This window comes from Pseudochaenichthys georgianus, chromosome 17, assembly GCF_902827115.2.
Source record: "Pseudochaenichthys georgianus chromosome 17, fPseGeo1.2, whole genome shotgun sequence".
Taxonomy (NCBI): domain Eukaryota; kingdom Metazoa; phylum Chordata; class Actinopteri; order Perciformes; family Channichthyidae; genus Pseudochaenichthys; species Pseudochaenichthys georgianus.
In genome coordinates, this window is record NC_047519.1 from 41,374,849 (window position 1) to 41,400,360 (window position 25,512).

Here is a 25,512-nt window from a genome sequence, read left to right on the forward strand (position 1 = left end):
ACTATTATCAGATAACTTCATAACTAACTACGTCTGAAAGCAGAAGTCTAGGGCAAATAATTGCAAGTCTCTTCAGTGTGCATGTCACAAAACGAGATGCATTGTGGGAAATGTAGTTTATGGACAACGTGCTTCTGTAAAGCGTCATGTAACCGTATAATAAACGTATTATCTTCTTTGCAAGCTCTTGCGGGCCGGATACAATGAAGACACCCCTGTCCACTCCGTTTCTCCTCATTGGATGAAATTGAATTAAGAAGGAAGCTTTGTTTTAGACGGGATGCACGTGCTGTGGAAGAGCTACCTGTTGGCGTTTGTGATGAGTTTTTGATTTATTAGCTACTGGGTCTCCACAATTAATCTCTATCGTATCAAGGCAATGTTGAAATTGCAAAAAGCTTTGTTTAGGGCGAACTATGGATGGAGTATTGATGATCTGCAAAGATATCCTACGCATTTAATTTTTAAAGGCTTATCAAAACGTATGCTACTTGCTACAGATTCTCTAAAACAATGCACCATGATCATTTCATTATTGAATCCAACCCTCACCCATCAATCATGATAAGAGTTATGATTAAAAAATTAAATATCCTGAATATTATCTACATACATTTTTTCCAAATCATGCACTCCTAGCAGCGACTGTTAGGAAACAAAAGCGTTAAAACATCTTAGTGTTTTAAATCTTCAATAGTCTTGATTTAGCCTTACAGTTTCTACACATCTCGGAGCCTCAGCTGACTGGCAGACGACTCAACACATCTGCCGAAACAACCTGTCGTTTTTCGGGTGGTGCACACGGGTTTCCTTTTCTCTTCCGCTGTCGAAATGTCGCAGCTGTTTACCTCCAGGGCAAACACAATTAAAAAAAGCTCTGCCAACGCATGATGGTCACACCCAGACGCATCGCTGCCGTCACTCTGATTTAAAGTCACTTCTGCTTTTGTGCTCATGTCAGTATGTGCTTTCTGCAGCTTAAACTCTTTGAGATGAATTCAATCGCCACGGCTTAGAAACATTGTGCAGTTCACTGTTTTGTCCTCTAGGTGGCATCGTCTTTTATTGTGACTTGCAGAAGGAATTACTAGTTAGGTGTCGGTTGTTGCCAGATTGAGGGTTAAAGTGTGCATTGTTAACGTCAATCATTATTTCATACTCCACTGGAAATGTATCTTTTGAGATGAATTTACTCGCCAAATCTCAAAAAGGTCATGCAGTTCAAAGTTTGTCCACTAGGTGTCGTTGCTTTATACAGTACCTATCAGGAGAGGTTTTTATTCAAGTGTCAAATGTTGCAATATTGAGGGTTAAATATTGAAGTGTGCATTGTTAATGTCAATCATTATTTAATACTGTAGACATCTATCTTTTGAGATTAATTTACTCGCTTGTATTTTTCCTTTTAATGTTTATTTTATTAGCTTTTCTTTTTTAATGCTTAATCTCTTTCATTTTTTGTAAAGCACTTTGAATTGTCTTGCGTTGAAAAGTGCTATATAAATAAACTTGCCTTGCCTTGCCAAATCTCAAAAAAGCCATGCAGTTCACAATGTATCCACTAGGTGGTGTTGTGTACACAGTACATAGGAAGGATTTTTTAATTAGGTGTTAGGTGTAATATGCAGAGTTACAGTTTAAAGTGTGCATTGTTAATATCAATCATTATGTAATAATCCACTGGAAATGTATAATTTGAGATTCATTTAATCACCACATCTCCAACAGGTCATGCAGTTAATTGTCTTGACCACTAGGTGTCGTCGTTTTCTATCGTAACTAGCCGATTGTGTTTTTGGCAAATGGATGGTTTACACATTTGCATTCATGTCTGAAGTCTGTAGAGATGCTTTGGCTTTGTGGACATCTTTTGTTGATCTTATCCTTGCACCAGTAGCTCAAGATCTTTGTTTTGTGATCAGTAAAACTGCCTCTCACCATGTCTGAAAAAAACCACTTTTGTCCACTAGGTGTCGCTGTTTCCGTAGTAAATCTAGATATGCATTTTTAATTCGGTGTTGCAAGATGGTTTTGATTTTTGCTTGGAGTATCTGTAAAGAGGTTTTGGCTTTTTGCATAATTGTATCTGTAGCATCAACATTTCCTCACATCAGTAACTAAAGACGAATTGACGGAAAATTAGAAAAACTAATTATAGCTGTGACTTTCTAGCTAATTACTAAACCTCAAGAAAACTCTCTGTTACTGTGGTTACATAATCAAGATTAAAGAAAACCAACATAATCCTGCAGCCCTTTTGTGAGCTTATGTACTATCCTGCTACCTAAGGGTTTTTAGTAGTGTTGGGAAATCCTTATCCTTAAACCAAGATTGACTTGATTGAAGAGTCCTTAATAGTGTAGATTAGCCATTTCTCCCTCCTTCTGCCAAATTGAAGACATGTTTTAAACGGGTTTCTCCAGGCAGGGAGCCAAACCAACCGAAAGATAATCTCTGTGGTGCTGGGGAATAAGGAAATGTGTTAAAGGTTGTTGTCTCGTCGTTTTTGGCCCACGTAAAACCCGTCCGATATCCTGGCAGACTTCCTACTCGTACAAAGCAAAGTAAACCCCCGACCTTTCACCTCCTTCAGTAGATAACGGCAGCATCATATTCCCCTAAATGCGGGCTCCCATCACCCATGGTGCATTTTGGGAAGTGAGCGTCTATTTTAAGTGTGTGTGGTCGCCCCTGTGGGTTTCCTCTAAGTAGCTTTTAGCAAAGGGTTTGATAAGACTCTCCGCGGTAAGCCCAGCGGTCTTACAGCGCATTAAGACCCCTTTTCCATCCTGCCCAAAGCAGCTTTAGATTGAAGGCGTTGAAGGCATCGGGGCTGCAGGGATCTCTCTCAGATCTGTATGTGACGGGGGGCATGCGAGCTCACATCGTGTGATATCTGTTTTCACCTGAAGAGCCTTAACGTGGTTCTCTCCTCATTGCAGTTGCGTTACGATGGACGTTGTCATTATATAGGCTTTAGGAGAAGAGGAAAGCGCATCGGAGAGGGTCGTCTTTCATCTGGACTTATATTAACTGTTACCAGACGATGTGTAGCCCTTACATTTCATATCATGCATGGACACATGGGGATGTAGAGTATGTGTTACTTGACCCAGGGAGGTCAAAGGTCATATGAGGTCAAGTGATGGTCACGTGTCTCGCTGTGCAGGTAAAGGTGAGAGAGAGAGATGCAGTTTAACTGTCACTATTTCAGCCCTCAGGGTGTGTGTGTGTGTGTGTGTGTGTGTGTGTGTGTGTGTGTGTGTGTGTGTGTGTGTGTGTGTGTGTGTGTGTGTGTGTGTGTGTGTGTGTGTGTGTGTGTGTGTGTGTGTGTGTGAGCACGGTTGGACTGCAGCAGTATTGAGTATCAAAGGTTATCTGCTTCTATTTTGGGAATCTTCTTCTGTAGGCAAATTAATACCGGCTGCAGGCACACACACACACACACACACACACACACACACACACACACACACACACACACACACACACACACACACACACACACACACACACACACACACACACACACACACACACACACACACACACACACACACACACACACACACACACACACACACACACACACACACACACACACACACACACACACACACACACACACACACACACACACACACACAGTTCACTCATGTGGTTTTAATATTGGCTTGAAATGGAGATAATACATACTTTATAACATTTAACATGTTTTTTTAAGACTAACTCTATTTAATATAACTTCACTTCAGCTGCGAAACAGATGTGTGACTCGCGGTGTTTGTGACGCTCCTGGACTTAATCTTAGCTCCATCGTCTCAAGCTCAACCAGGAACCTTGAGATCTGTCCGGTGCTCCAAACGTTCATATCAAATCACTTGCTCAGTGAATGTTGGTCGAATTGATATTTCTCAAAAACAACAAGCTCCAGAAACTAGCCTCTGCAGACCATTGACATGCACCCCCCCCCTGCTGTACAGCCCTCTGCAGGAAGGGAAACCCTGCAGAGGGCAATCGGCTTCTTCAAACCTACACTTGGCGTTAAAACATGATTCTGATGAACCTTCGCGTTCTGCGTCTCCATATCCTCCCATGCCCGGCTCCACTGCACTGTTACGGGTTAGATGTTCCTCTGAACTCCCAATACTGTAATAATTGCACTAATATTAGTTTACTATTAATTTAATATCAATACAGACGTTAGCTCTCTGATAATTATCACATTATTATTGATGGCAGTTATTTCCATGGTAACGTGCAGGGATGGGAATTACACATCCCAGAGGAGCAGAGGCTGGGGATATGGGTGTGTGTGTGTGTGTGTGTGTGTGTGTCAGTGTGTGTGTGTGTGTGTGTGTGTCCTCTCTCGTCTCTCTGTGAAGTCGGCCGACTAACAAACCAATTTGTTTGTTTTGATGTCGCCGGGCAGCGTGTTTGGGCAGGTTGGACTGTACCATCTTAGGGGAGAATGGGGGGTGGCACACTTGTGGTTTCTAGTCACACACACACACACACACACACACACACACACACACACACACACACACACACACACACACACACACACACACACACACACACACACACACACACACACACACACACACACACACACACACACACACACACACACACTGAATAGTAGTCCCTCCTTCACTAAGAGTAAATGGTGATGTAATTGCAAACCAATCCTGCAAATATGGTGTGTGTGTGTGTGTGTGTGTGTGTGTGTGTGTGTGTGTGTGTGTGTGTGTTTCACCAACAAAGGCAGCATCAGAAAATGTCAGCAGGCAGCTTCATTCCTTGTTCTTTGCAGAGGAGGTTGACCCGCTCCTCTTTGAAACTAATAAGCTGCTTGCCTTAGTGTGTACGCTCTAATCGAGACAGTGTGTGTGTGTGTGTGTGGGGGGGGGTGGGTGCGTGTGTGTGTGTGAGAGTGTGTGTGTGTTTTCTGCCAATGGGGAATAAGCAGCCGGTGTGTTCACGCTGAGCCGTGGGGAGGACCACAGAGGAGGACGAGGCTCGTCTGAGAGGAGCATGAAGTGGAGTTTGTCAGTTATCTTTTTTGCTCCTGATGCCCGTTATGTTCGTTATGCTCGGTGAGTAAAAGTGAGTGTGTGTGTGTGTGTGTGTGTGTGTGTGTGTGTGAGAGCTGATTATCTGGATCGAATTAGCCTAATTGGAGAAAGGCTGCAGAGTTCTTTGGCTTCCTCCCGTTTCTTTTTCTCGAGGAAGGACCTAAGCGTGGTTTTAAATATTTCAGAATTGTTTTATTTAACTTTGGCGTTTTGTGAAAAGCTCCAAACGGATTGTTTTTAGAAACATGGAAGATATCACGGTTGCTAGGCGTTACTCACAGTAATAGCAACACATATTGTGGTGGCAGTGTGTAAAACGACGTGATTTGATTAGCTGACAAACAATAATCAACATTCATGCGGCAAAATGTTTAAACCCAATGAACTGACATATAGTATAATGTGTATATATATATATATATATATATATATATCGAACAGTAAAGAGCTGGAGTTCAAATAGAGGCAACAAAACATGTAGAAAAAGGGAATTTTCTGTATTTAGTCATCAGTGTTTTTGAAGTATTTTCCTATTTTTCATCTGGAATGATCCAAAAGTACACAATACTCTAAGCCATTTTGCGTACTGAGTACTTTAACTTTTGATACTTCTACAAATGTGTTGCTCTAAAGCAGGGGTGTCAACTCAAGGCCCGGGGGCCAAATTCGGCCCGCGACTTCATTTTCTGTGGCCCCATAAGAGCTTGCAAAAAATATAATATGTTTATTATAAGGTTACATGCTACTTTCTCAGAATGTGTCTTTTTTTTCAAGAATGCCTTTTTTCTTAGAATTTTACTTTTTCTCAGATTTTGATTTTTTTCCCCTCAAAATATTACTTTTTTTTTTTCTTCAGAATTTGGCTTTTCTTTTTAAATCATTTTGTGACATTCTCACTGAAGAGACTTGTAATTATTTGCCCCAGACTTCTGCTTTCAGACGTAGTTAATTATGAAGTTATTACCCTATCCGATAATAATCCAATGCAGAGGCAGTAATGTAATAATACATTATTTTATATATATTAAATATTTGTATATGTATTTTGATATAGGCTTTAAAGTTCCAACCGGCCCTTTGAGTGCAACCATAATGCGAATGTGGCCCGTGATGAAATTGAGTTTGACACCCCTGCTCTAAAGTGTATAAACTAGTAGTTTCTGTAGTATTTAAGACTTTTTGTTTTAATTATGCAGAATATTTTATATTGCTTTGTTTATATTCGATTTAATATTTTTCATTTTTTCATTTTATTTGAAATTGTTAATTATTTTTGTATTTTAATGTCTGAACACACTTCTGCTTCTGTGACGAAACCATTTCCCAAACTGGGATGAGTTGTTAGGGAGAGTTGTAGTATTTGTACACAGATCAGGAAGCAGCCCTCCTCACATCGTCAGCCTCTCAGCCCTCAGCCCTCAGCCTTACCTCTCAGGGTTACCGTCAGGGAAACGATGAAACAGCTGATCATTGTTTCTGCTGCACCGACACGTTTCGGTGCGATGAACACATCGTCCCTAATGAACTCTGATGAAGCTCCATCGCCCGTTTCCTGCGGTCTGTGACGACCACGTTCCACTTCCCACTAAAGTCTCACTGCGGCTGGAGTTCGCTCCGTGTCTCCAGACGCGAGCGTCGTCAATGTGTGAAAGTGAACTCACATTATGAGCGGGATGTGCCACGAGGAGAAGCGGCTCCGCTCCTCGCTCGGCACCTTCTACGAGGAGGAGGCGAGCTCAGTCTGGGTAGCATGTGTTATACTTAGTCGTTTGGAAAGGAAACGGTTCGATCAGTGGGAAGACGTCGAGAACCCTCAAGCTTTGCTGCCAGGGGAAAGTCGTGACTTTCACACGTCCTCCTCTCAGGAACCAGACACACGTTTCTCAGCTCGACGAGCGTCTTTGTTTTAAGTATATTAGTTGTTGTCTTTCTGTGCGGAGAATCGTCTGAGTGGAATTAAAACAGAAAACAATGAAATAAGATAAAAAGCAAGAGAAACCTTTACCAAGCCTCGCAGGGCAACAGGGACACGATTGGAAAAGATAATAAGAATACAAAATAAGGAATGTCAACATATATCAAAATGAAAACAAAGAGACTACCTGACTCTGATATTTAAAACCGTGTAACGCAAAGTGTTAAAGTGCACAGACGAACCTGATGCACCTGCACACGAGCTTTTCTCTGCGTGTGTGTGTGTGTGTGTGTGTGAGAGAGAGTTTCTCTCCTGACTCAGCGTGTTGTTACTGTAAACACCTGCTGTGTGTGTGTGTGTGTGTGTGTGTGTGTGTGTGTGTGTGTGTGTGTGTGTGTGTGTGTGTGTGTTTTCAGGTGTGTGTTCTCGGGGGAGTCCTTGGGCGTTTCCTCTCGGCTTAACGGAGCGGTGTGTGTGTGTGTGTGTGTGTGTGTGTGTGTGTGTGTGTGTGTGTGTGTGTGTGTGTGTGTGTGTGTTTAAGCAGAGGTACATCTCTGTGTGTATATGGCAGTGTGTATTTGGCTTCATTTGTGGTATCTGTTATTTATGCAAATATGTCACGAATAAATTCCATATTTTTTCTCATTATAGTAAAAAAATGAAAAAGCTTAAAATAAATGAAAATGCTTCAAAAGATATATGTCTTCCTTAAATGATCATGTGGAAGTGGGGTAGTGAATCAAAACAGCCCACTGTAGGGGTGTCCACATACGTATGGCCCGTTAACACGATTTATTATCATTTACACAACATGGCTGCAAGAAGTGACCGATTGACGACTTATTACATCCTCCGGGTGTCTCTTCATCATCTGTTGCTACAGTCAGCAGTGTGAGTGCATGGAGGAGGGATTCACACATGGACTACCCACAATGCTTCACTTCAAGGTGGAGGTTAAGAGCAGTGGTGCGTCTGTATATCTGAGGTATTTAATTATTCATAGCAGATCATTAGTTATTACTGCAGTGACAAATACTCTACCAGGGTGCAAATAAAAGACATCCAAACACAACGTTCCTCACAATCCAGAATATCAGTTAAACCAAAGGACATTAAAACAAGAGAAAGTAAGTAGATCTCTCACATTATTAAATCAAATAATCAATAGTTTTCTGTCGGTCTATTTAGGGGTCTTGGGCTGCGGCCACACAAGGACGAACACGGCTAAACGCATAGGATTAACGCAAACGCAATCGCAAAAAAGCTTCCGTCCACACGCAACAGTCATCCGGATAGTGTCTGCCCACACGAGACCGCTCCGTTTAGCTCCAACCGCTGGAGAAGCTGCAGTACATGCAGGAGCCTCTACGTGGCGCTGTAACTTCCTCCACAAAAGCAGCGAAGAAGCATGGTTGTCATGGTTGCCCTTCTGTTTATTCTCCGCGGTGGGGGCCGAGGGAACCGGGCAGAGAGGCGGGGCTATTGCGCAATCACTATCAGTGATCTGAAAATGTTCGGATAGGGCGTACACACGGAGCCGTTGGACCCCCCAGAGCGTTGCGTATGCCGTTCTATCCACCTTGGGACCCGTTGTCGTTTCCTCAGTCGTTTAGTGCCGTATTCGGTCGTCCTCGTGTGGCCGAACGGTCTATATGACACTAAACAGTAACGCAAACGACCAAATTCGTCCTCGTGTGGCCGCAGCCTTGTTCTGAATAACTAAACGCCTTCACAGAGTTACTCTTGTAGTTTTCTGTACGCTATGTCCTCATAAGCTTAACTGACTTCCTGTCTCACTGATTGACCGCCTGTCTCACTCTCTGATTGGACGGGGATTGTTAACACACAGCTGTTACAGAATCTCACAGGAAATCTCTCTGAGCGACACGTTCATTTCACTACGTCCCTGATAACATCACATGCAAAGTGTGTGTGTGTGTGTGTGTGTGTGTGTGTGTCACTGTAAACAGTTATTGTTGAGGACAAGGTCAGCCCCCCCTCGGTTATCCCTTTTTCAAACTGAAACATTTGCCAGTTCCTCTCTGCAGGTCGTTAGCTCTCCCACCAGAGATGCTAATTATTGCCATGTGCTTAGCGTTCACGCTTACGCACGCACGCACACACACGCACGCACGCACGCACGCACACACACACACACACACACACACACACACTGCTGTCACCGATGACGTCCGCGCTCACATGTTTGTGAGTGTAAGACTCAGTGACTGTGAGTTTCTTTCCCGAGTCATCGTCCAGTCAGAGAAACATGCTGGTTTACTTCAGAGTGCAGAGTCCTGGTCTAACGTTCTGCTCCAGGTGCACACAATGTCTCTCAAAGCATATTGAGTGTTTGAGAACGTACTTTGAGCACGTCATTCGTTCGCTTTGAAAACACAAACCGTTACACTGCAAAATAAAAGATTTAAAAACGACAGCCAATGTGTGTTAGCGATGTGATGTGACTTGATAGGAAGCGCTTCACGACATAGTACCTGTGGGGGGCCGCACATGGCCATCACTGTTACACTAGTTTATTTTTTATAACTGCCTCAAATTGACATAAAGAACAAATGTTTTTTATTTACATTTAATCAGATTACATCATTAACATTCATCTGAAGCAGTTACGAATAAGAAAAAGTGCATTTTGAATGACCTAATTTAATTTATGTTGTATACACATTTCCGCACTCCAACTACTCTTTCCGCCTCTATCTTTATGGACCTCCTCTTCCTTTGGTCTCCTCCTCTTCCTCATCTACATGTCTTCCATTCTCCTTGCCCCTTGTGTTGTGTTCAAAAGCTGTTACCGTTCATCGTGCTCGCGGGTACATATTTACCCACCATTTATCTCCGTCCAAAACACACACAAATAATGACTATCATCCAATATCATCATAACTGACTTATAATGCATTCATAAGCGCACAATCCTGTTGTACTTTAATGTTATCGCCCCAACACACATCGCACCACACGCTCAAGTGTTCCCGTCGGGGGAGGGGGGCAGAGGGCGGGGAGACCAGGTGCATGTTGCGAACAATTATTGTTACAGTGGAGGGCGGGGCGGGGGAGGGGCGTCTAAAGTCAAAGATGGATCTTGATTGGGCCAAATTTGACCTCGAGTCACCCACAACATGCTGCTGGGTCTCCCCAGACCAAGTTATACCCTTTTTTTTTTAGAGACCTTCAGACGTGGCAAAAATGGTCACATCAGTGTTATAGTGTTTATATATCTGTTATCATGAAGCCCGGTTCCGATACAAAAAACGAGAGCGTAGTTATTATATCATTGTAACTTGAAACGGGAGACCCGAACACATAAGGGTTAACTCAACACCCTAACCCTAACTTTTGTTTTAGTCTTTGGCTTTTACATTGAAAGAACATGCCTTCTCTCATCTCTTGAACTCCAATTCCCATGATGCATCAGTCTCGCTTTCAGCTCTCTTCCCTTCCCTTATTTCACCCAGAAAGTCGTTGTTTTCCTTCACTTGGACTCAGGTTAAACTCGAGCCAATCAGCCGTCAGCTGGCATGCTTTCACTCTGCGCTGATTTCCCCAAACATTTCTAACTCTTTCTTAATTTAAAACCTTTGTAAATGTGACGAGCTCCTCCCGCCTGGCATCCCGGAGAAGAGAACACCGGGATTCATTTCTGAAAGAGTCATTGGATTCAGATGTAGAAATCTGCTGACGGTGCTTCAGGTCGGCCTGATGTATGGCTTCACTTCTGGAGATCAGTCAGCAGGTTTCCAGTGTGTTGTAAACTCTGAGAGAGGTGGACAATAAGTGCATCTGCAGCACACACACACACGCACGCGCACACGCACACGCACACGCACACGCACACATACACACATACCATGTATACATCACTTCAGGGGACATTACATTGACTTACATGCATTTCCTGGAGACTTATCCAAACCTTAAGCATAACCAACACATGCCTAACCCTTAACCTAACCCTTACCCTTAACCTAACCCTTACCCTAACTCTTACCCTAAACCTAACCAAGTCTTCACCCTAAAATTAATGATCCCCCTTATGGGGACCTCCAATTTGTCCCCATAAGGGAGGTGAGTCCCCACACGTGACTATGTAAACAGATGTAGGTCCCCACAAGTATAGTAATGCTAGTACACACACACACACACACACACACACACACACACACACACACACACACACACACACACACACACACACACACACACACACACACACACACACACACACACACACACACACACACACACACACACACACACACACACACACACACACACACACACACACACACACACACACACACACACACACACACACACACACACACACACACACACACACACACACACACACACACACACACACACGGCTCCATCTGGTCCTGGTTGAATGACTCAGCAGAATGTGATCAGCTTCTGGCTGTGTTATGATGTCTTAGGTTGCAGCTTGTTGTGGAATATAAACATCTGCGTGTCGCCTCATCGTTGCTCTGTCTTTCGTTATCACAGATTCATGCCTTCATTCTCTTTTGGACACTTTATAGCTTTGTTTCTGGCTTCAACATCTTATATTAGCTGTGCAACTTTGCAGAAAGGCTTGCTTTGACAACAGGGACATGGTTATGCTGCTCTGTGTCTTCACAGGAAGCAACGCTGCTTTGATATGAAAGAGTATGAAAGGTAAATCTCTCTCTCTCTGTCTCCTCTCACAGGTGACATCACACAGAAGGGCTATGAGAAGAAGCGGTCCAAGCTGATTGGAGCTTTCTTCCCACAAACTCCAGGTACAGTTAGACTTGACTTCCCCTTTGTATCCACTCATAGGGCATCGTATTGAGAAGGGATTGCTATAAAACCATCACAAGCATTGCATCCTACAAACAATGGACAACAGTCAGAATTGAGTCTTCCTCACATGGACGGGTAAACCAATTAAAACACTTTAAAGGTCTCAGATATATAAAAAACATGTATGAAGTGTTTTGCTCAAAATACCAGATCACCCATTCTAGCCGTGCCTCATATCCCTCTTTCACTTCCTGTTTCAAAAGTGCTGATTTGAGTATAAAGCTTAAAAAAATGGATACAAAAATAAAGAAGGAGGGGTCTGAGCTCATGCGGGACCCGGCAGCTGCCGTCTAAACTAAATGCTGCCGTGATGAAACGCCATATCATGGATTATCAAGGCTCTGAAACAGTCTGGAGCTCAAAGGCTTTCTCTCTTGCCGGTTACACCACACGGTGAGTTCCTTTCTACTTCCTGCTTCTTCACACACATGCTCTCCAGTACAGGTTAGCTCTGAGTGTTAGCCATGCTAATGTAAACACCGACCATATCACGTCCAAAACAGTCGGGCACTGTTTCTGATAGCAGCTTTCTGATCTGGATCAGCTCCGTTGTTCCCCGTTTTTAGAGATTTGGGTACGGAGGAAAAGAGTGAGGGTTTTATTTCCTGACGCTGCGTGAGTTCCCCGACGCACCGGGGACACATGGTGATGTATAAAAGACATCACAAAGTGCATTTTGCATGAAAGGTCCCCTTTAAGGCCAAACATCATCCTGATTACAAACGTGTCACTTCTATATCATATTGACGTCTTCCAGTTGAGGAGCAACAAGTCCTTAATAAATAACTCCAAAGATATAATGATCTGGGATCAGGTATATGCCCGGCAAATAATACCTGTATAGCTCCAACAGTCACTCGTACATTTGGGTTTGGATAATGTCTTTTCTTTTGGACTTCCTGTGGTCACTTTGCCTGTGTGATGTTTAACCAGGAAGCTTTTCCTTAGGCTAATACAAATAACACATAGCACGTATTCATCTATTAGTTTTACAGAGAGTTTGTTATTATTGAACTGAAAAGGCAAGATTAGCACGAGCACCAATTACTTATCTTTCCTTTTTGTCCGGTTGGGTTTTCTTCTCAAAACGAACTTAAGACTTAGATGTTCCTCCTTATAGTTTGTGTTGATTGCCATTTGACTACATTTAGTATACCATGACCAGCTGAGCTGTGTTGTTGTTGGTAAACACACCAACAGTGTGTAAACAGTTACTGAGTCAATGATCCTAAAGTCCATTTCACAGTCAGACGCTCATCAGACTGAGGATGGGACTGCAGCGTCACTGAGACCAGCTGAAGCTATTACTGGAATATACTGTGTGTGTGTGTGTGTGTGTGTGTGTGTGTGTGTGTGTGTGTGTGTGTGTGTGTGTGTGTGTGTGTGTGTGTGTGTGTGTGTGTGTGTGTGTGTGTGTGTGTGTGTGTGTGTGTGTGTGTGTGTGTGTGTGTGTGTGTGTGTGTGTGTGTGTGTGTGTGTGTGTGTGTGTGTGTGTGTGTGTGTGTGTGTGTGTGTGTGTGTGTGTTGGGGGGATGTCAGGAAGTGCATTATGGGAAGGAATGAAGGGTGTGGGATGGAGAAAATGTATGGTATTCACATCCATGGCCCAGTGGGGGGTCGTCCCCAGTTCGCTATGGGGGGACCGGATGACACACACCCCCTGTGCGTGCTTGCACACACACACACACACACACACACACACACACACACACACACACACACACACACACACACACACACACACACACACACACACACACACACACACACACACACACTACATTATACCCTGCACATTCCTTCAATCCTGTTCCAATTTTTGTCGACCCCTTTACACACACACCTAATAACACAATACTCCCTTGTTCCCTATACACCCACACACATACAGTACGCACACAGTACACACACATGCATACAGTACACACACACACGCACTCTGTAATGTGTTTCGGCGCTGAGGCCTGTTAATCTGCACTGATTGTGCTCCGCCAGGCCGATGCAGTTTGATTAAAGCATTTACAGCTTTCAAAGTAAAGGATTTCCCCAGTCGCCCGGATCTACACGGTTTCACATTATAGATTCGGTTTAGTTTCCTCTGAGGGCCATCATAAGATCCGGCACACAGGCCTTTCAAAAGCAGCCAAGAAAAGAAAGAAGAAAAGGCTTTTAAGTTGGTTTTGATTTATACACTAGGTAATACAAAGTGTTTACACTGAGAGAACATGCATGTAGTGACGACAAGGTCACCTGAAGGTGGTTTGAATTCAAGTTTTACATTGGTCATAAAGTGACAGCTTAGTTCACCCACGCTGTGTCTCAAATTCACGTGTGCTCTTGAGGGCATACGTGTGTCCCTATTCCACTATGGTAAACATACCTGGAACCTTCGTGCCTTCATAACGTCAACACGTTGAGTCTTCTCACACCGAACACTCGCCATCTTGGCTACTTATTAGAAGTTCCCTGACTAGCTGCGATTGCTGTTGCTCCGGTAAACACAGTACTATTCAACTACAAAAGATGCAGGTTTTTCTTTATATTTCTGAGGTAACGTACCAACATGACGGTGTGAAAAGAAGCCACTGTTCATTTTACATCGTTAATTGAGCAGTCCATGCTGATTTGGTCCAGAAAACAATCGTGCTAGCTATCTAGCGAGCTAACAGCAGCCATTTTAGTCACTACCCGGTGTACTATACTATAAGCACTACGCATATAATTATTTTTTTACTGTAAAGGAAATGTACCAATATACGGGTGTTGATATAAAAGCCACAATTAATGTAACAGTTTTAGCAGTTTGTTCTGATTTGGTACAGTAAATGATCGTTGCTAGCTATCTAGCGAGCTAACAGCAGCTATCGCTACTTCCGGTGTGGCCACAGTAGCCGTGTAAGATTTTAAACGACACTATATGGTAGAAACTCACCAATTCCCCACAGCTGTTGACGGTGTAAGGATCTGAATTGAGACACCTGTCATCTGGCCTGAGGCAAAATGTCAGTATATTTCTCGACCCATTGTCATGAAAAATTAGGAATAACTTCTGTAGGAAATAATACAAATGTTGCAGAAGAAGAAACATTGACATTGTTGAAAAAAAGTAAGTAGCTGGTGGTAGTGTGTTTGTTAAATAGAAACCTACGTTGAAGCTGAGGTTCAAAAGACAGTTGTTGCCTGGTAACCTGATGTACAACTGCCTTCCTCTTGGTGCAACATAACAAAAAGGGCACATATCTGTCACTTCATGCACGTATTAAAACAAATCCCCAACCTTAAGCATTTCAGGGAGAGTATGATCACCCCTTGGCTTGGTTTTTCAACATTACCTCAACCTGGGCGATTCCTGCTGTGACTCAGCACTTCCCCAAAATGCATACCGTTGAACAGTTCCCCTAGTCTTTGCCATCGTCTGTTGAGGACATGGACAGACTGGTTGGTTTACTTCAGTTTTGCACACCCTGGGTGTATTGTCTATGGTTGCATGACTGTTGAGCATGCTTTAAATACCATTCTCATTTCATAGATGTCTTGTCAGGGCCTGGTTCTGATTCAAGCCAAACCAACCCTGATCCCAATCGATCTAACATACGCCCTGAATATTTCCCATGCCACGTACACACCTGATTGGCCACATACTATGACAACACATTCCAAGTTCTCGTATTAACCTGGCATTGGGACAACTATTCCCATAACACGTACATAAACAACTTTTACGAGAAAGGAGAACACCCTTCCCGTTTGAAGCCACTCCTCTTCCAGGAATGATGCCCTCCCTCTCCAGTGAAGCTATTTAAGTTCTCTTCTGATCATTCAGTCATCACACACCTGCTCTAATCGGAAAGCAACATGGCACAGGGGATCCATCTTGATCGAGCACATTTCTGCTGCTCAATCTGTCTGGATCTGCTGAAGGACCCGGTGACTTTTTCCTGTGGACACAACTATTGCATGGTGTGTATCACGGACCACTTGGATACTCAGGATGATAGAATGATCTACACCTGTCCTCAGTGCCGGCAGCAATTCATGCAAAGACCTGCCGTGGTAAAAAACAACATGTTGGCGTTTGTGGTCGGGGAGCTGATGAAGATTGAAACCCCAGCTCCTCCTCCTCTTTCTCCTGATGTGGACGAGGATAACAGCTCTGATCAAACTGAACATGTGGCCTGTGATTTCTGTGAAGAGAAAGCTATCAAGTCCTGTCTGCAATGCATGGTTTCTTATTGCGTGGACCACCTCCGACCACACTTTGAAGTAGCCCCCTTACAGAAACACAAGCTAGTGGAAGCGTCCGCACAGCTCCAGGAGAACATCTGCCCTCGTCATCAAGAAGTGATGAAGCTGTTCTGCCGTACGGATCAGCAGTGCATCTGCTATCTCTGTTCGAAAGATACTCACAAAGGCCACGACAAAGTCTCGACTGCAGCAGAAAGGGTGGAGAAGCAGATAGAGCTTCAGGTGACTCGGCAAAACATCCGTAAGACGATCCAGGACAAAGAGAAAGACGCAAAGTGGTTTGAACAGGAGGAAGACGCCATTAATCGATGCGCTGAAGCTACTCTGAGAAACAACGAGAACACCTACAAAGAACTGATGCATATCGTTGAGAAAAGTGTCGCAGAAGTGAAGGCGAAGGTTACATCTCGACAGGAAACCGAAGTCAGGTGGTACGAAAAGGTTCGGGAGAAGCTGGAGCAGGACGTCGCCGAGCTGAAGAGGAAAGACGAAGAGCTGAAGAAGTTCTCACACACAGAGGATCACACCGGGTTTCTGATCAAGTACCCAACGTTGGTAAGTCTCAGTGAATCCACAGACCCGCCCCCCGTCAAAGCCCGTCACGTGGGGTACTTCGAGAAAGTCTCAATGGCTCTGTCCGAGGCCAAGGTGAACTTACGTGCGCTTGTTGCGGAAGAATACGCAAAGGTCTCCATGACAGTAACTGGGGTTATAGCATCGAATACTAAAGACGAGCCCATCACCAGAGCCGACTTCCTACAATATGTATGCCAAGTGACTCTGGATCCAAACACGGCCAACACACATCTGAAGATATCCGGGAACGACAAAATGGTCACCTTCGTCATTGATGAACTGGAGTATCCTCTTCACCCGGAGAGGTTTGTTTATAGCTGGCAGCTCCTGAGTAAAGACAGTCTGGACGGTCGCAGTTACTGGGAGGTGGAGTTGAGCGGGACAGCAGCTTTTGTAGCAGTCGTGTGACGGCTGTACGATGCTGGAATACTTTAGGAAGTGTACGTCTTTATATAAAACAATGTAAGTAAAAGTGCTTGACATAAGATAAGATAAGAAGTACTTTATTGATCCCAATTTGTAGAAAATATACATGTTGAATTACAAAAATGTACAGTAACAAATATAAAGCAAGTTAGTGTATATACATAAGTATGTGAGGCATGGAATATTAGATATTAAATTGAATATAAATGTTCATTGAGATCCAATCACTAATTGAAAAGATCTGATCTGATCTGATTTTTGACAGCTGTACGATGCTGGAAAACTTTAACAAGTGTCAAACAAAACAATGTAAGTAGAAGTGCTTAACACGAACTGTTCATTGAGTCAATCACTGTGGTTGGAGATACATAATGTATATATTGGGAACTTGCTGTACTTTTTGTTCTGTTTTTGGGTTATAAAAACGTTTTTAAAAATACATTTCTTAAAACCTCAAGGAAGTGGAAGTTAACGGTAACGGTTTCTATTTTGAAATAACTGAAGTTCAAACCTCTTCTGAACTTCAGTTATTACCTCCAGGAAATTGACATAGTAGTTTTACATTTTGTTGGTCCTTCATACGTGAATACTTTTCTAGTTATCTCCTTTTTAAAACCAGTTAGATGTACTTATTATATTTGTATTGGAGTTAAAAGCTACATTTAAACCCAGGTAAATATGATTTGAATATTCAATATCGAAGAAATGGTTCCTCCATATATTTTTAACATTTAAAACTTGAACTCGTTCACCTGACCTGACTCACATTAGTAGGTATTGAGATGACATATTTGGCGTTGCTCCAATTGAACTCTATCGTCCCGACAAGTGGAACCGAATAAGAGACGTGAATACAGGAAACTGTTTTAAATGGACCCACAACACGAAGCCACTTTATTTTTAAAGACTTTACAAACTGGCTGAATCCCTGTCTTTAAAGTCTTATTTTAGTGAGCGTCTTTCTTTATGTATGCAGATAATGACGTATTGAATTTGAAACACCTCTCGTGTTGAGGCCACTTCCTCGTGTCAGGTTGGGCTTGATTTTTATTGGCTGTGTTCATTGTTTTCAGAATCAGTGACACTTCTGCATAGCTGGCAGCAAATCTGTCATTTAAGATTCTTACCTGACAGAAAGAGAACACACTGCAGCTGGTTTGACATGTTCTGCATGCCATCCCAAAAATGTTGCTGCACCTTGCATCAGATAATGCCAGTAATAGCGAGCAATTTGTCCGACTGAAACGAAACTAGAAACGAACATTGCACAATCTGTCAAACTTAAAACAACAATACAGGATTAAACCCATCCCATTATAATCATTAAGTAATTTGAAAAACATTTACTTTTTGTGGAATTTTTCTAATTATGTAGATCTCAAATCTGATTATTCTGTGTTTTTACCGCCTAAAAAATGAAATATTTTATTACTTTTTTGTAAATATTTAACTTTTATGAAGAGCTGAATATACATTTGAATAAACTGTGCTGTATATATATATGTTATATTTACACTATGTTTTAATGTCATTTTCTTTTCTCTTTTGAATACATATTATTTTAAATATGTTGTTGTATATATTATTTTGTATGGAGTGTTTTTTAATATATTTCTTTCCATGTTGGTAAGTTTTTTTGTTTTGTGTGTAAAATCAGGCCAAAGTAAAACATGGCTTAGTTTCGTGATACATCTGGAAATGGTGTGTTATACTTCATCAGGTCTTTATTGGATTTAGTTTCGTTCTACCTGCAGTAGAATAAATGAGAGTCCTGCATTGATTTTCTTTAAGGTTTCAGTGTGTGTGTGCGACTGGTTGAAATCCTGTTTAAAGTGTTTGTTGTAAGGACTGTCAGACAGATGGAGAACAACTGGAAAGTGAACATGTCATTAAGTGGATGATTTATTAATTGAACGTCACCTTCAGTTTTAGTAAAAACCTCATCTGTGTGACAAAGAATACAAAATACCTGCAAGTAGTCAAGTGTGTTCGTATGAAGGGTTCATCACAATCAGAATAACACATATTAATAAGTTATCTCACGGGGACATTAGATTGTTAATAATAAATAAATACAATTACAAATATTTATTTTAAAATGAGAAGTCAAGTTAAAATGATGTAATGAAAGTGTGCACTAAAGATACAAATAGATTGAATACATTATTTCTATAAACAAGATAATAACAAATAAAGAATAAAGATTTAATATTACATTAACATAAGAAGTTAAAGTAAAAATGTGCACATTGATATTGTATTATTGCATTGTACATTAATTAACAACAATACATATGTAAACAAGTGTTTACATTACAAGATATGCGGTTGTGTGTTAGTATTAATAAATATATTAATGCAAAATGTTTTAACGGGTACCAAGCAATGTTCACCCTGATACCGTAGCATGCTAACAATGTTTTGGACGGATTGAAACTTTGAACTGATGATGCAGCCTCATAAAATGTCAGAAGATAACCAAATTTATTAGGATTAATCTTCTTGGAACCGTGAATCTCTGTACCAAATGTTGTGCGGAGATGTTTCAAAGGAAATGTGAAGACGTTGGCCTTCTGGTGAAACTGTAGAAGAACTCAGAGAAACTTGGAAGTCAGTCAGATTAGTCTTCTGGGCATTATTGATATCTGCACCAGGGACGCGGGAAGGGGGGCTGCTGAGGGGGCTGCAGCACCCCCATCTGTTGGCGGAGAGTTGTAACTGCAACGCCAACAAGTTCACTAAACAAATCAATACATTTTTATTTTTATTTACTATTTTTGAGTTAGCATTTTAGTGTAAGCAGTCTATACAAAGCTTCACTAATAAGAGAAAGTGATAATGCGGTGTGCTTCTTCTGTTGCTCTGCTATAGAAAAGAAGCTCGTCAGTGCAGACACGATCAGGGATGGGAGTTTTGTGAAAGCAGGGTTTAACAACTGGCGAAAGGCAGGGGAAACATTTAGGGAGCATGAGAAGTCCCATCAACACACAGGCCGTCAACAAGCTGGCAGCATTAAAACGAACACCGATGAATGCACTGCTCTCACTAGCTGTTGCTAAAGACCAAATGACTGCATTGAATATGATGTTATTATGCAGGGCCGCGCCTCCCTACACGCAGACCCCTCGCGGGTGGTGCGGAGGGAGCCTCCTCTGAAGCGCAAACGCGGCGCCGGCGCACCTACAGTGTAGCGCGCCACAGTTTCGCCGCACCCCCAACTCTGACGAACTTCCCGCGTCCCTGATCTGCACCAAATTTCACAGCCATCTATCAACGAGTAATAATAATTAATTCTATTTAGAGGCGCCTTTCAAAGCACCCAAGGACCCCTTACAATTCATAAAATATTCGAAGGAAAGGTTTAAGAAAGTACAAAAACAGGGGACATGTAGTAGTGGGGATAATCCAATCATGACTAAAGTGGTAGACCGACAAATGGACTTTATTATCCCTAAACATGTAAAAGTTGATTAATAGACTCTTTAACTGATGTTTGACTGGTGAATAAATAAGTACAAAATGAAGTGTCTGCAGGAAAAATAAGAGTTAGAGTAAAGGATTGAGAAGAAGATATTTCTACAGAGGAAGTAGAGTGGTTCTGGTGTTGGGGAATCCATCCCTCCATGCAGACTCCCCGAAGGAAACATCTGAGCGAGGAATTTCCCAGACCTGCCGTTAACTGCCGCTCTTTGTACGCTCGAATAATCAGCTTCCCGCTTCTCTGAGAGCCGTAATGAAGACAGATGAGGGGTGGGGGGAGATGGTGGCCCATACAGTAGATCAGCCGCTGCGTAGCTGTCAGTAACAGGGAGGTTATTATCCTCAGACGTATCGTGTGTGTGTGTGTGTGTGTGTGTGTGTGTGTGTGTGTGTGTGTGTGTGTGTGTGTGTGTGTGTGTGTGTGTGTGTGTGTGTGTGTGTGTGTGTGTGTGTGTGGCTGTACGAGTGTGTAGTTCTGCTAGTGTGCTGTATTTCCCATGGAAGGTTTGAGTCATGATTATCTGTATTATTCAATATATTAATAGTTATTTATGGATATATGTTTTATCAATTGAACATGTATGTTTTAGCTTATAGCTTATATTTTTTCTTTTTTTTTGTGAAAATGTTTAGAGTTGAGTGCTTCAGTTTATTCAATAGGTTTTATTTAAACAGTCTATACACTAATCTGTAAAACTCATATTGGAAACAGCTGTCTTAAGTACCTACAATGCATTGTGGTTAAATCATTCCTTTTGTTTTCAATATAAAATTAATTCACTTACGAATGTGTGTGAATATTTATGTCTGATTTCTGCTGAGTCATGCTTTTTTGGGGGCCTTAAAACTGCTTCCAACATCCTCCAGCCTCACCCCGTGTTATTATTGAATTGGGCTAATTGGCACCATTCAACGTCGGCCCAATCATCAACGACCAGTTCCTGTGTGCAGTGTTTCCATAGATGTACAGACTACTATCGTTGCATCATTTGATCGACGTGGTGATTCTCATGCAGATGGAAGTAGTGTTCTTTAGTAATGGTGTGTATGTGCATCACCTCTGTGTGTTCAGAAACTAAGGACTACACTTTGAGCAGGAAATTGTTTCTATCAGGCCTGAAGGGTTTTGAAAGCTTCTTAATAACGTCCCTGAGCTCTGAGTCACAGCCTCGGCTGCAGCGGAGGTAAAGCGTCCAAATCAGAAGCCAAACGGCAATAAATAACCTCCTGTTGTTTCGAGAACAGCTGCAGGTTTGTCCTCTTTCTCATTGGGAGAGACTTCTGTCATGGATCAATGGTTTATTTACAAATGCATGCGAAAAAGCAACGGTACAGAAGCATCCAGAAAAAACACAAGAAATATACGAAAAAGTTAGAATAGATTTTCGATTTGGAGATATACCTACTTTGGACTCGCACTTGAACTTAGACTTTTATACGTGTATATGTGTGATATTGTTGACTTACATCCTTTGTTTTGTATTTGTAATTACTCATGCTTGTGTGAACTCTCAGCTGGTTCTCTACCATCGTATTCCTGTTGCCGCTTTAACACCTGAATGTTTCTAAAGGTTTGTTATCTCACCTTAAAGGAAGAGTATGTGTTAAATCTGCCCCTCTCTGTCTCAGGAATGGAACCGCAGGGCCAGGAGAGGAGAGGTCCGGTCACCCCCTCCTCGTCCTCACGGTACCACCGCCGGCGCTCCTCTGGATCCAGAGACGAGCGGTACCGATCAGGTGAGGAACAGATTCACCTTGACCCTCCATTAGTCTCTTTGTATCTCGTCTATCAACTCTCCATGTATACAGGGAACAGTCAATGAGGCTCGGCAATCCCCTCCGTAGCATTATGGGTTATACATGAAGCTTAAAGTGGTACCATGTTTTTAAAATGTTAGTTCTTCCAAATACAGGTAAGGATGTCATTATCATTTTGAGGTCTTGCCTGCATATCAATAAGGAAACCTGATTTCTTTCTGGTCCACGCCAATGGTTACGACAAATATAGTTTGTATAGAAGTCTATGAGAAAATGAGACGAGGGATATCACCCCGCTGGATGTTGAGGCCAATCTTAAATATCTTGACGTTGATAAAGATATATAAATTACAGGTTTTTCAAAAGTAGTTCCTCCTTTCTCTGAGCTCACATGTTGGAAGATCCACATGTTCCATCCGTCTTATATTTATCTAGCTATAGTCCAGTTTGTGAGAGGTTTGTTTGGACACTTTAGACCTGGGAACAGATCTACACCTAACCTCGATCCACTCATCGTCCTGATCACGGCACAGGGACATTATCTGCACAGTCTGTGGAAAAAGCTTTTCGACAGATCTGTCTTTGAACATGCATTGCTTGCTTTAGTTCCACCTGATGCCCGGTAAAGACGAATATGGGATTAGCTGAGGGTTTAAACTTCTCTTCAGTGGCGTCTCATGCTAAAGCGATCTGTAGGAATGTGCAGTGGTGACGTTTGGAAGCAACGATAGGCAGTTCTCGAACAAGAAAACAGACGGGCGTTCCTGGATCAGCGGGAAAACCTGAATCGACCTGAGCGTTTGTTTGCACAGGATTTAAATCCATAAAAAAAAGCTTTTAACCCATTAAGGTGGGGAAGAAAAGCTGCGTGAGCACCTTTCAAATGTCACACACACTTACTTTTACACCCTTTTCCGTCGCACTCGGTCGACCGCAAGACAATAAACGTGCACTTGAGATTGAAATCACCTCCGTTCCCCGCGCACAAGTTAAACAAGCGTACATGTGTGAGCTCCATTCATCCGGCACATGTCTGACTGATGTCAATATCGACTAGTGTGTGTGTGTGTGTGTGTGTGTGTGTGTGTGTGTGTGTGTGTGTGTGTTGTCAGCGATGGACACTGTTCAAATGAAACCAGCTGTGGCTACACGGCGGCGTTTTATCTCGCTCTTAGAAACACTCGTTTACAGAAACGTCTGCTCCGACACTCCCCGAACTCGATCCATTCTGGAAAAACCACGAGGCCTCTTGGGAGCCGCTGTCTTAGACTCTGTGTCCGCAGACTGAACGTGGATACATGGGAACACGGTGCTCATTGTGCGGAGAACACTGCAGCACAAACACAGCTGACGGTCTCGCTGCTGCTCCTCGACTTTCACTGGAAGCACTCTCTGTTATTTAACGCTCTCTGTTTACACTGACGCTAATTGGCTTATTTCTTTTTGTATTGGTTCGTAAGTCGCACTCGGATCGTTTATTCAAGTGAAAGTACTTCATTTCAAACAAAATTCCCGCAAATGTCTCAATTCTGCTGAAGTATCCATCTTGTATTGGCTAAGCAAAGCGCATGTGTGGGAAGATACCCATGCCTGAAATTAATCGGCTTATTTCCGTTGTTATCGGTTTGTAGCACTCGGATCGTTAACTCAAGTGGAAGTACTTCAAATGTCTCAATTCTGCTAAAGTACGAAGGTTTTAACGGCTAAATAAACAGATGGCGGAAAGATGTCACCTGTGACTTATTTATAAATGTTACTTTATGACATTATTAGATATATATTTCCTCTCTAATCCAGGCTTTAAAACCATCTAAGAAGTGTAAAGGGTAACGGTTTCTGAACATCTAAATGTGTCGACAAGACACAGTTTCAATCTGCAATAATGCGTTCTTTCATTCGTCTGAATTGTGTTTTCTCAGATAAATATAGACTCAAAGGTGTTAAAATGTATAGTATGTATAAAATAGGATAACCTGGAAGTACCTCAGAGTTGTTATTAAGTACACACTTGTGTCTCCAGACGTTCACACAGAGGCGGTGCAGGCGGCCCTCGCCAAACACAAAGAGAGGAAGTTGGCGGTGCCGATGCCTTCCAAGAGGCGGTCGCTGGTGGTCCAGACCTCCATGGACGCCTACACACCACCAGGTACGGAAACATACAGTCTGTTCTCTCGGTCAGAGAAACGTAGTCGACTAGCACTCAGTGGTTAGAGCGTTGATCATCAGATCAAGGGGCGTTGGTGAACTCCAGTTCGTGACCCGCCTCTGCGTCAGGCCGTCGTGTCCATGGGCAAGACACTCTCACTGTCACTCAGTAATGACTCTTACATGTCTGATATGTGTAATATGTAATTATACAGCGCTTTGAGCACCTGTAAAAGCACTCTAATTAAAAAACGTAATCCATTATTATTATTATTATTATTATATGTTTCTCAGGAGGTAGAGCGGTCGATTTGAAGGTCGTTGGTTCGGTTCCCAGCTCCTGCAACATGTCATGTGTCCTTGTGCGTAATGACAGGAAAAAGGCTGTCTACATATTTCCCGTTGAGTCCATTTACCAGACTTTGGAGAATAATGGATGGTTTCATTTCATCAACAATCGTGCAAAAAGGACCTCTTTGATTTACCCGAGATGTGCTCTTAAGTTTCTTGGGAATAATTCATGATGATTTCTAACGAGGAGACGATTGCTTACCCTCTCTGATATAAATGGTCCCGTTACAATTTGTAGTTGGAGGTGTTTCCACGAGTTACATTTCCTTTCTGCACAGATTTATGGATCACTTTTTTATAGCTTCCGACCATTGCTCTTTTGTCCGGATGTCTTTGTTCGATCACTGATGCCAGCTGACATGTACGCAGGTGGAAACAGCCCCTTAAACCCCCCTTATTTCCACATCTGTATCTCCAGTGTTGAGGGAGTTAATGTCACTCAGCGGTCCCTGCTGAAACCTGAAGTAACCATCTCTCCTCTGTACATGTGCACACCGACGGTGGCGCTGATCCGATGGGTCTTTATGGAGCTGGTGTGGTTTAACAAGGGCGTTAATGAGGCCGTTACTCCTCCGGCTGCAGGACAGAGTGTCGCTGAACTAATCATGAGTTAGACTAATGGCTCAAAGAGGAATCTACTGCAGCTAGATATTAAATACGAGGGCAGGT

At 42.5% G+C, this 25,512-nt stretch overlaps 1 protein-coding gene across 1 annotated transcript in view; it reads left to right on the forward strand.

The window, feature by feature from the left end:
- LOC117462649 (disco-interacting protein 2 homolog C-like) overlaps positions 1-25,512 on the forward strand; it is a 177,446-nt gene that overhangs the window by 91,073 nt on the left and 60,861 nt on the right. The window contains exons 2-4 of the mRNA XM_034104914.1: positions 11,727-11,798; positions 22,219-22,326; positions 24,368-24,493. Of these exons, the coding sequence (XP_033960805.1) occupies positions 11,727-11,798; positions 22,219-22,326; positions 24,368-24,493 (306 nt within the window). The remainder of the gene's footprint in view (positions 1-11,726; positions 11,799-22,218; positions 22,327-24,367; positions 24,494-25,512) is intronic.